The sequence below is a fragment of the Gekko japonicus genome, unplaced genomic scaffold (genome assembly GCF_001447785.1).
Source record: "Gekko japonicus isolate JY-2015 unplaced genomic scaffold, Gekko_japonicus_V1.1 scaffold1569, whole genome shotgun sequence".
Taxonomy (NCBI): domain Eukaryota; kingdom Metazoa; phylum Chordata; class Lepidosauria; order Squamata; family Gekkonidae; genus Gekko; species Gekko japonicus.
Window position 1 is genome coordinate 421,229 of NW_015169825.1, and position 12,125 is coordinate 433,353.

At 41.8% G+C, this 12,125-nt stretch overlaps 1 protein-coding gene across 2 annotated transcripts in view; it reads right to left on the reverse strand.

Annotated features, from left to right (window-relative positions):
- The window catches only part of BEND7 (BEN domain containing 7), an 87,253-nt gene extending 75,389 nt beyond the window's left edge, over window positions 1-11,864 (reverse strand). For both annotated transcript variants that reach the window (XM_015417236.1, XM_015417235.1), the window contains exons 1-2: window positions 11,027-11,864; window positions 5,203-5,286 (exon numbers count right to left, since the gene is read on the reverse strand). In XM_015417236.1, the coding sequence (XP_015272722.1) occupies window positions 5,203-5,286; window positions 11,027-11,087 (145 nt within the window). In that variant the 5' untranslated portion in view covers window positions 11,088-11,864. The remainder of the gene's footprint in view (window positions 1-5,202; window positions 5,287-11,026) is intronic.
- Window positions 11,865-12,125: the final 261 nt, after the last annotated feature.

A 12,125-nucleotide genomic window follows, 5' to 3' on the forward strand; every position in this document is an offset into this window, starting at 1 on the left:
AATGTGGACCTTGACAAAGCTACCACCAGGAAAGAATCTTATCGAATGTAAAAGTGTGTTTAAGGTCAAACAAAATGCAGAGAGAAACGTGGAACGTCACAAAGCAAGATTAGTTGTGAAAGGCTTCTCACAAGAATATGGTCAGGATTTTGATGAAACTTTTTAAAACACTTATAAAAAGGTTTTATTTTTTAAATAACAATTACAACAACAAAAACAACTAAACTTTTGCACCGGTGGTTAAACATAGTACAATCAGATTACTTCTGAGCCCAGCAGTGTCCATGAAAATGCGAGTCAAACATCTAGATCAGGGTGTCAAACATGCAGCCCGGGGGCCGGATGAGGTCCCCGGAGGGCTTCTATCAGGCCTGCAGTGGAACTGGCTGTCTTCTGCTTCTTCAGTTCTGCTGCTATTTCATCATCTTAGGTTTGCAACTTACAGATACACACCTGAACAGTATACTCAAGATTGCAACAGCACAGACATTTGATGCAATGATTCAGAGCAAGAGGTGTCAGTTATCAGACACTGTTAAATAAACAAAATATTGCAAGAGTGCCAATGTTTTAAGCATGTTTTTATTTTAAGTAAAAAAAAACACACCTTTGTGTTTGTGTCCTTTATAAAGTTTATATCTCCGCTACCTGGCATTACATTTTATGACACACATGGCTCGGCCTAACAAGGTCTCATTTATGTCAGATCCAACCCTCATAACAAATGAGTTTGACACCCCTGATCTAGATGTAAAGACAGCATGGGGAGATCCAGGAAGATTTGTACATGGAACAGCCAGAAAGTTTTATAGACCCCAAACAACCAAATTTATTTTGCAAACTGCAGACAGGGCTGTATGGACTAAACAAGGAGCACGAAAAGGCTTCAGGCAAGGAGAAGAGCATTCATGTCTGTATGCTAAACACAGAGATGGACACTGTACTTTTATTCTCGCATATGTTGACTGGATTCTGGGTTATGACAGGCAAATGGACTATAACAGTGTGGTAGAGTACCTAAACAGAGAAGTAGAAAGTGCTAGGAGATGTTTCTTACTATCTGGGCATACAAATTGAAAGGGAGGAAGATAGTTCATTTTTCCTAAACCAGAGACAGAAAATAATTGCAACACCTATGGAAACTGACTTTCTTAAAAATACTGAAATAAGTGAGCCTTTACCTAAAGACAATAAGTGAGCCTTTACCTAAAGACAATCAGTAGAGAAATGCCACAGGGAAACTTCTATACCTAAGCACCACTAGCAGACTTGATATTGCAACCAGTCTTAGGATCCTTAGTAGAAAGACAAGTGCACCGAGCAAGAAAGAGTAGGTTGCAGTAAAAAGGATAGCTAGACGTCTAAAAGGAACTTTAGATCTGAAACTTAAATTGTCATCCACCAGTAATCCAAAATTAGTTGGTTACACCGATGCAGATTGGGCAGGAGAAAGTGTTTAGACTATAAATCCACAAGTAGGTACTTGTTCCTGTATGGAGGTGGACCAATCTCCTCGGCCAGCAGAAAACAAACTAAAGGAAGTTTGTCTTCCACAGAGTCCAACTATATAACATCTGTTGAAGCAAGCAGAGAACTGTTGTGGCTAGACCTATTACTAAATGACTTTGGAGTTGATGAGCAAAAGCCAATTTAACTTAAAGAAGACAGCCAGAGCTACATTAAGATTTTTCAATCCGAAAAAAATGGTTGCGCACACACTAAGCATTGGTGTGAAGTTTCACTTAGTGCATGACCTAACTGATAAGGGCACAATATAGAGACGGAGTGCTGTTCAGCAGAACAGATGGTGGCCGACATCCTGACCAAGCCTCTGTCAAGAGACAGATTTGAAAAACTATGAGACAAACTGAAACTTGAGAACTCTTGCATGCGATGTTAAGAAGGAGTGTTGGATATTGTAACTATGCATGCAAGAGGATCTGAGACGGAAAGGGTTAAGAAAATTCTCTCACTCAGGTACACTTGGCACTGGCCCCACCCTCTCATCAGTTAGATGTTGAGCCTCTTTAGCTGTTGCTTGCCTTATGTTTCATCTTATATATGACTCCTCTTCTTCTCTCTTATGTGGGCTTGGAGCAAGTTAACCTTTCTGAAGTTAATCTGTTCACAATAAGTTAAATGTACCTACATAGATATGTCATGTAAGATGTGCTTCTATTTTTGTAAGAAAAATGTCTTTCTCTTTTTACCATTCAGTCAGATCACCTTTGTAATTTCTTTGAAGCAGCATTTTCCCCTGAATCGGGAAACGTGGAGAAGCGAGGATACTGTGTAAAGCGTCTGTGCTTCCAATGCAGATGATATTTGTTTTTACATTTAACCCGATAATTTCCACACACATTAATTATGAAAATCATCCCTTTGCCACCCAGCAATGAAGTTTCAAAAGGGCTGTGATTATTTGAAGACTGGCTCGTAAGGTGATGTGCTCTTCTGCCACTCCCACCCACTTCCACTGGGCTTGCCAAGGAAGTTTTCCTAACAAGTCATGCTGAATAAATTTAACAGCCAACATGGCTGAAAGTTCCAATCAGATCACAAACAACACATCTTGCTTTGTGATATATAGAAGAGGGTTGAAAACTCAGTTCTCTACCCCTGCAGCTCTTTTAGCCTCATCTTGCACCAACAAAAAAAGTCATGATAATATGCAATATTTAAATATTTGTTTTCTAAGCAAGCCTTGATCTGGAAGACAGTAGCAATGCTTAAGTCCCACTAAAACAATATGGATGCAGTAACTTAGTTTACTGCTTTGGATAGTGTACAACTGGTTACTGTTCAATGCCTGGCTTACTTTAGGGTGGTGGGCTTTTCTTTCTTTCACAAATAATAAACAGATGGTTTACTTCCTCTACATTGGGACCAATGCATACATTCTCACAATGAAACTCAATATTTGACCCCAGAGTTTAAGAGGGCAGCATATTATCCCCAGTCTCAGCCTACTGCAATAATTGCTACTAATAAAAATTGATTAAAATCATTAGAATTTAGTAATAATTTAGACTGCTGCTAACATTTCCTAATTGGCCATGGGCAAAAGTATGATTTAGAACCAAAAGGGTTTGCATTACTTATCTGCACTCCTTTCCCACTGCAAGCCTACTTTATGCATTTTACTACAACAAAACAATGTTATCGGTCTACCAAAGTCTAATTCATCAAAACAAAAATGTTGTAGAATATACAGACACCTGAGTTAGAGCATGTGTCAGACTCACTTTATACCAGCCATAAACATCTCTTTTTCCAGCACCTCTTCCAAATAAATGCATGCTGAAGAATGCACACAGCATAGCATTCAGGTTTATGAAACTATAAACTTCTTCACTGTTAATTGCACAGATAAATGTCTCACAACATATTTGGTTACCAGGATGGCATAATTAGTTTTCTGCATTAACCTTTCAAAAGCAGAGTCTGAATTTCAAATTAAAAACCAATGTCAAATTGTTTACAGCAGACCAATGTGTTTCCAAACACTTGGAGACACTGTTTCACAAAACACAGAGAAAAACAGTGCAAGCATAAGGACTCTTCAAAACTCCACAGTACACTTCAGTTACTGCTTTCGGTTGTGCGTGTGTTTTTTTAATTTTAGTAAGCCTCTGTGATGGCACATATCTTTCTAGTTCCATACTACCTGGCAAGAACCACTTTTAGATCAGCCAATAAGCCATGTGGTCAAATGCTGCATACTCTAATACCAAAGCCATGAAAAAACTCATCCTGGGAAAAAGGACCTAGCACACACACAACCCAGAAATAGCCATTCTGGAGGCATCAACAAGTCAAACCTGATGTTGAGTAGCAAGGGGCTAATATATGGGGATGGGGGCCATGGAAATGAATAAAGTTAATACTGTATTTTCAAAGTATTGTCAGCCGCTTTGAATTGAAAAATAGGCTATAAATCTAAACAAGTAACAGGCCAGCTGCATGCATGATGCCCTTCGTTGATTTTGCAGACTACCACCACAGTGATACAGATCGTATCCTAGCATGTCCACTGTTGTCACTTTTACTTCTACTGTCAGTCATACTGTCCTTAATTCAGCCGTTTTTCCAGTCTCAGCAGGAGATGCACAGTGCCATCCTCAGCAGGTCTACCCAGGCTTATTCAATGGTGCTTACTCACAAGAATAGGTTCCTAGGTTGTACTGGCAATGTAGTGGCTAGGCCAGAACATTGCATCATGGTGTATGTGTGCATAAATTAAGAATAGCAACTAATCCTGTTTGAAAGCCCAGTGATGCCGAATCTGCTTGCAAATCCAAGCAGTAGCACTGGAATAAAATTAAAGAACTCACCACCTCAGGGACACAGTTTGGGTGGTAAGGTAGCATATAAATGTTTTAAATAAATAATAATACAAATAAATTAATGTCACTGAGGACTGGGATACAGAGGCAAGGCATCTTTTAACTCCCACTGAACTCTGCAGTGTTTTGCCTTTCTCTGCGGGAAAACCTAAGTAATTCATAATAAACTTGTTATAATTTTTGGCATTTTGCAATGGGTGCATTTTAGAAGCAGAGCATGACTTGGCTCAGCACTCTTCTGGATGGAACAGGTATGAGCACTGGAATATGGACAGAATCACAGTAGGGGTAGTAAGAAGCAATCTATTCAGCTTTAATTGGTTACATACTAATATTTTCTTATACCTTGTGGACAGCTGATTTAGTTTAGGTTTTTTCCTTGTTAAGATAAGTGGCTTGCCTCCAGAGGTGAAGGGACATTACATTAAGACAACACATTAATCCCCACCCATGGCCAAAGCAAAACCGAACAAATAGCAGCTTCCAGGAAATTGAATTTCTGTTATCCAGATGTCAAAGATGTAATACCCCAATTACACAAACTATTGCCAGTGAAGCATGCCAGCAAATATGCAATGTAAATGGGCTGAGCACAGAGTTGGAGAACTGCAGTGTCAGCATCTGGTTCTCTGGGTGAGTGATAATTAGCACTGTATGTAGACACTAATAAACATTTATGTCTCAAATTACAACATTTTTTGCAAATGTTAAAAATGTACACTGGCAATCTGCAAAACAGAAAGACCTTTGGCAAGGGTTTCCTTCATGCATGGGGCAATTTTCCCTCCCTCCCTCCCTCTTCCACCACAAAAGCCTACAATGTGGCACTCACACACTGATGAATACAAGAACATACCTAAATGAAATGGTTGCACCTCATTGGTCTCCCCGTTAACATCATTACTGTAGTCTGGTATCTTGTACACCTCATGAGGGTAATCTGGAATTAAAATAATAATGATTTAGAAATCAAGAAAATGGGGGGGAATAAAGGCTCTGAATATGTTGTGAGAATTTTATCTCAATGTACCAATACATCTGCCATTTTATTTCCTGTACATCAGAGCAATCAGAGACAATGTGTTCAAAGTCAGCACTTCCCCAAAACAAATAAAGCCCTCTGCTTATGCCGAAGACACTTAATCAAAATATTTCCCATATTTTAGCTAGCAGATATGTCGGGCCTCAGTTGTGCTGTTCATTTTCACAGCAAATTAACATACCAGATGCCAACCCTCTGGGTTCTTGACTTACAGAGTGCAAGTAATTTTTGGGTTAGAAAACAGAAATTAGAAATTTACCATCCTTATAAACCAACGGAACCTTTCCCTCACAATACAAATAGAAGGAAGCTCCTTGGCCTTTTATCTGGGAAGGTTGCCAATGAATTCTACTGGGAACAGATCAAGCACTATCAATGGAAATTAATAACGATTTCTAGTATAACTTAGACCATGAATGCTGAGCCTTCCACTTTCATCACAACTATACATATTCAGTAAGTAACAAGAACTTTGCTTATATGCAGGTACTGGGAAGGAAAGGGCAATTATGGTAAGCATTAGAGGGAGACTGGATTTGGTTCCTAACCCTCCTACTGACTTCAGGCCTGCATCTACCAGATTAAGAATTAAGAGCTATTCATGAGTTCTGGAGCTTGACATAACAACTTTCCATTTAAGCAGTAATATTTTGAAATAAGGAATGATTGCCTTTTAAAATAAGGGACATTTTGACAATTCTGTCTGGGCAAGTTGCTCGGTACTAGAAACCAGAGGTGTTTTCAAAGGCACCTCATATTACTATTAACCCACTGAGAACCAATCTCTTCTTTATGAAAGTGTCACAGAAATCAAACAAAAGCCCTCCCTCCCCCGTCTTTTAAATCAACAGAAGTTAACAGGGGCTAAGTTTGCCTCCAATGAGGCACTTCTCACTAATGCAAGGGAAGAGGCATTATAGTCTAGCACAATACATTACATTTTTGAACAAGTTACTTGGAAGTGTACAGACCACAATATAAATTTCATTCTGCAAGGATAAGGCCATAGGTCCTGAAAAAACTAATGCCATGCCCATCAGGATATGGAAGAACAACTGGTATAATGTAAAAAATATATCCAGAGGAGGGGGGCAAAATAACAGTACCTGTGTTCTAATAATTGACCTGGGGTACACAATTTGATGACATGAAAATCAGAAGGGAAAAAAACCCCTCTCAGACAAGTACAAAAACTGATTGCACCACAAACTACATTGGGGGAAGAGTACTGTGAACTACCAAAAAAGACAGCTGGGTGAAAAAGAATGACACCATATGGAAAATGGGGCCATGGGCCAAGTCCGAAAGCTCATGTAGCACCATGAGTTTGGAAGATTGGGGGTTCCTTAGGCAAGCAGTTATTTCTCAGCCTCTTAATATAAAAGGTAAGTATGCTGGCCTGCCTTGGAGGATTGTTGTAAGTATCACTGAGGCTTTGAGCATTTAGGGAAGTACTATAGAAACACTAGGTCTTACTTGGTTGCAGGAATCAGAAAGTGTAATGCTAATCTGCCCATGTTTACTTGGAAGCGTGTGCCATTTACTTCACAGGTAACCATGTGCAATTAGGCCTCCAAAGAATAGCAGCCTAAACCAATTTTACAGCACAATCCTATGCATGTCTATTAGGAAGTACAACCCACTGTGTTCCACAGAAACTCTTGGGTAAACACATGCAGGAGGGCAAACTTAGAAAAAAAAATATGTGCCCCAAAGGCAAATTAAACACATTTTTATCTCCAATGTCTCTGACACTGTCTGTTCCTTCTGATCTCTGCCAACACAATGCTATCACCTTATCCTGATTTACTATCAGTCATTGTGTTCCTGGAAGTGGCTAATATATATTACAAGGACCCCTTAAAAGAAAGATACACTTTGCACCCTACATTCACAGAGGGCTGGGTCACCCAGCATCAGAAGCACTAGGCAGGATTTGCTCTCATTGCACTAGTTCACCAAAGTCTACTTTCCCTGGTTTTGTGTGATAACCAGTCACTTTTATAAGAGAAAGTAAATAACCACACTCTGGAATGGGGATGGGCTGTGTTAGAAGGTTCTGATCTTGGTGATTCCAACCTCTGAAAATCAAACCTCTGCCCACCTCCAATTCCCCATCCATCTGCAAAACCTCCGTCTCTTTCTATTTCTTAGTCACACTAAAGTGTAATGGCATGTTGGAAGCTGCTGTTAATACAGATGACTAAAGTAAGCACACAGCAGGATAGGAACTGGTACTTGTCACATGCAAAATGTTGAGCTAGGTAAGACCAGGCAGTCCATTCAGACACTTGAGTGGAGGAAGGAGGGGGAAAATAAAAGATTCCAGAGTCTGCTGCACATAGGTATGCCTCCGGCCATATCACCCTGAACATGCCCCATCTTGTCTGATCTTGGAAGCTACGTAGGGTCTGGCCTGGTTAGTACTTGGATGGGAGACCGCCTGGGAATACCGAGTGCTGTAGGCTGCACTATATTAACACATTTCCTTGAGTAAGCAGTGATTGCCAAAGTCTAAATGCAATTGTGCAATGAAGTCTTAATATTGCAGTAAGTGATCTAAAGGGAACAACAGCATAAAGCCCACAAGCCAAGTGCAATGCAGTTTTTCTTGGCTAAGAGGCTTGGGTTTCTTTCCTCCTTTTAAAAAAATCCTGGCTGTATTAAAGTATGAAAACATGAGTACAGAATGCACTCCAAAAGTTTGTTGTGTCGTAAGAGAAATAAAGAGATTTCTGCATGGTGGACTCTGAAAGGAACTAAAGGCTCACATGCTAAATTTTTGTATCATTATTATTGGCTCATGATTCCGAGGAGTGTCTGGAACTGAGATGAATGTCATGCAGCAGACACCACACTACATGATCCTAGATTATCAAAAGCACAATGTACCAGGCAGCAGCTTGCACAGCCTACATTTGTGTCAGCAGATGTGTTATTCCCACTAAAACAAATAGTTTGCACTACAAGCATGGACTGAACGATGAGCGCGAATCCATATATTTATTTCATTTACATCCTGCTTTTCGCCCTAACAACACCTCAAAGCAGCCTACATCGTTCTCCTCTCCTACATTTTATCCTCACAACAACCCTGTGGGGTAGGTTAGGCTATGTGACTGGCTCAAGGGTTATCCAGGAAGTCTCCATGGCAGAGTAGGGATTTGAACCTAGATCTCTCTGATCCTGTTCCAACACTACACCACACTGGCAGACCAATGTTCTATCAATTTTGCTGGATTCCCATCTAAGCAATGCAATGCAACGCTAGAGAACCGCTTGACATGCCAACCTACTTAACATGTTTGCAAATCTGCAGTGATGTCTTTCTGCTCCTAATTTTCGGCATTTTATATCAGCTGCAACATAAAAGTAGAATGTGATCTTTCTATATACAACCCGTTTCCTAAAAGGGCTTGTGTTAACACAACATTTCATCCCCTACATTCCAGTCCCACCATGATCTGTCACTTACTTTCCAGACAACTGTTAACAGGCATCCAGAATAACAGAGCATCAGAGAAAGAATTTTGGCTGTTCCACTTCCCCCAGCTGAGGAACTCCTGCTCTCTAGACTAAGTATAAACCTGAGCTTATTTTCTGAAAACCCTTTCCCCTTTTGACAGGTTTTGGATGGTAATGGTCAACCCTTTCAACATTCAGAATTTTAACAGACTTCAGCTTCCTCCATTCTTTAAGGAGGGTCTGAATTGTGATAAAAATCATTGGAGGATCCAGGACACCAGATGCAATGTTGCACATAATGCAACAGACAATATTTAGAGGGATGAGACTGACAGACAATACAAACAATAGGCTGGCACCACACATTTCATGGCCCACATGCAACCATTCTGACACAGTGGTGGCATGGTGAAGCCACAGGGCATTGTTATTTTTGGTGTGGCAATTTACAAGATTGGGCACAACACCCAAAATAGCCAACAGGTGTTGGTTTGCTATCTAACTCCCATGTCAAAACAACAAATCAGTCCTACAGCAAGCAAGAACTGTGGCTTAAGTAACATGCACAGGGCTAAGATGAAAGCTGCAATTGTGAATAGTAAACTCTGGGTAATTTATAAGTAACTGCAAAGAGGGCACTGCCTTGCATCATGTTGCAAGTTGCATGTTCATCTTTGCCAGAGATATGATAGCCAGTGAAATCTATCTCAGTGCCCATGACAGCAAACGACTGGTCTGTGATGCTGCTGTTATGCCTGAAGCAAAAGGAACAGGCTTATCACTAGGGAAACACCTTTTAAAGAACACAGTGCTAGTTGAAATGAATTCTCACAATAAAAGCAAACACCATCACAAAAGTGTCAGATTAAAAGCATACTTTTCAAATTAGGAATTTTAAAAAAATGCTTTTTGTGTGATCAGCTCCAATTTGAAAAACCAAAGAAGTACTAAGATTAGTTGAAAAAGCTACCACAAATGGTTTGCAGAGAAAGTAGAGGCAAGATAAATATCATGCTGATGTAAAGTATTTTCATTCAGCACCAAACAAAGCCTACGTTTACTTCTTATTGCTGAGGTCTTATTCTGTTTGTCAGCTTCAAATGTAGGTCCTTGCTTGTGCTGTCCAACAACACCATGTTCACATTATAAATAGGGCCTTAAGGTGGCACTTGTTCCAACAAAAAATAAGCTTCAAGACTGTGTTTGCCATTAACTTTATAAAGTAGGAAACTACTTTTTAAATTTTATATTGTTTACCAATAGGAAGATACTATCCTTTTGAACTGAGAAGTCTCATGTAAATTTATCTGGACAAGTTGAATAGAATGCCCAAATATATCTGATGGCAAACCACCAAACTAAGACATGAAGTATGCAATTATATTCAAAATTATATGTCTTGCTGTTACCATGAAAGCCACATACCTAATTCATGGAGATCTTGTGAGCAATGCTAAGCCCAGCCATGTTTTAATGCCAAATTAAAACAGCGTAAGATTCACCCAACTAGTACACCTGTTATACAACACCAAGAAACTATATATACTCCAGAGGAAAGCAGGGAGGATGCCTTTTAAAATGTTTAAATGTGCATATTCTGCTTAAAAATCTACATTCCTCTTCTAAGAAGCTCACTCACACTGAAAGAACAAGTTACAAGCTCACAATTTCCTCTTGTTTGAGTACAATTAATTAGCTGTGTTTGATATGTATGCTTGCTTAAGGCAATCTCTATGAAGCCTTTAATTTAAATAAGTGTATCAATCCATGGGGGGGGGGGGTGAGAACGAAAACAGTGCCGCTATAGGAATCACAATTACTTAAAAAAAAAAGCCAGCTCATCCCTCCTCAAGTACTAATGTTTTGCTGAAATTTCCCGATTGCACTTTCACAAGCAAATTACATTGACAATGAAATAAGATCTCCCTTTCCCAATCATATGATAAATCCGATTGTAAGTGCCCCCTTATTAAGACTGGACCCCAAACACACAGCTTCAGAACGTTAATACCATTATATTTAAAGGGAGAAATTAAACACGGACACATTCGCCTAACATCTTGTTCCTTTTTCTCTTGAAACAAGCCAAATCCAATGACATATATATATATACACACACACACACACGAAAAGAAGGATAAATATCACACCTTCCTCTTTTCTGCCTCCTTACCTTGATTGATCAGTTTAAAGCTTTGGGATTTCCTGCTCCTCTTCCTTTCAGTAAACTCCATAGTGCTAGAGGAAGGAGGAAGAAAGAGAGGGCTGGGATGAGCCCAGCAGGGCTGGCTGGCGACGACAACCAGGGAGGCAGATCAAGGTCCCTCTCTTGGATCAGCCCCGACTCACCGAGGGCGGCCAGGCTCCAGCCCCTCAAGCGCCAGAAAGCGAGGAGGAGACGGCGGGCTGGGACAAGTTTGGCCGTCGACTTTTTCTCCGCCCGTCTCAGCCCCAAACTTTGTCGAAAGAGGGGGTCTCTCGTCGAGGACGGAAGCCCCTTGAGGTCCCCGGGGCTGAAAGAGTCGAAGCCGGCGCGGCTCGGAGAGGTGACGGGCGAGCCGGCCGAGTAATGGCTGGCGGGCGGGCGAGCCAAACGCCGCCTGGGATCTCTCGGTGCCACCTGCTTGAGGGGGGGGGGGAAGCGAGGAAGGCAAGGGGGAGGGAAAAGAGGCTCCTGCCTGCCTGCTTCACAGCGCGCCCTTTGGCGGCTCAGCGAGCCCGGCCCGCAGGCCGCCACCCCGAGGCCGGCTGGGAGCCCCACGCCACACCGAGGACGCTGTGGCGGCGAAGGGCCCCAAGGGGGAGGTGGCTGAGGAGGAGGAGGAGGAGGAGCGGGGCGGGAGGACCCAGGCTCATGGTGGTGCGGACGGGAGGCGACGGCCGCACGCAGAGGGAGCTTCTTTCCTCCCTCCGCCCGCCTGGTGTGCGAAGGGGGCGTCTCAGGATCTTGGCCACTCACTGCAAGGAGGCTGAAGGGAGCAGCGCCATTTTGGGCCCTCCCACCTCTTGGATTCGACTTTCCGGCTGCCACCGGTGGACCGAGCTGGCTGAGTAGGCGACGGCGGCGACACCTCGGGTTCTTCTGAGCGCCTCGCCGCGCACATTTGCTGCTCTGTGGAGACAACTCAGACGCGCGCTGGAAAAGCTGTACTCGCAGCTTGGCCAGCTTATTATATTCCTCGGGCGGGGAGAGCGAGTAGGATCGCGACAGACCCGAATGTCGTCTGTTCTGAAAACTGTTAAGTTATAAAAAGCCAGACACGCAGCTCTCG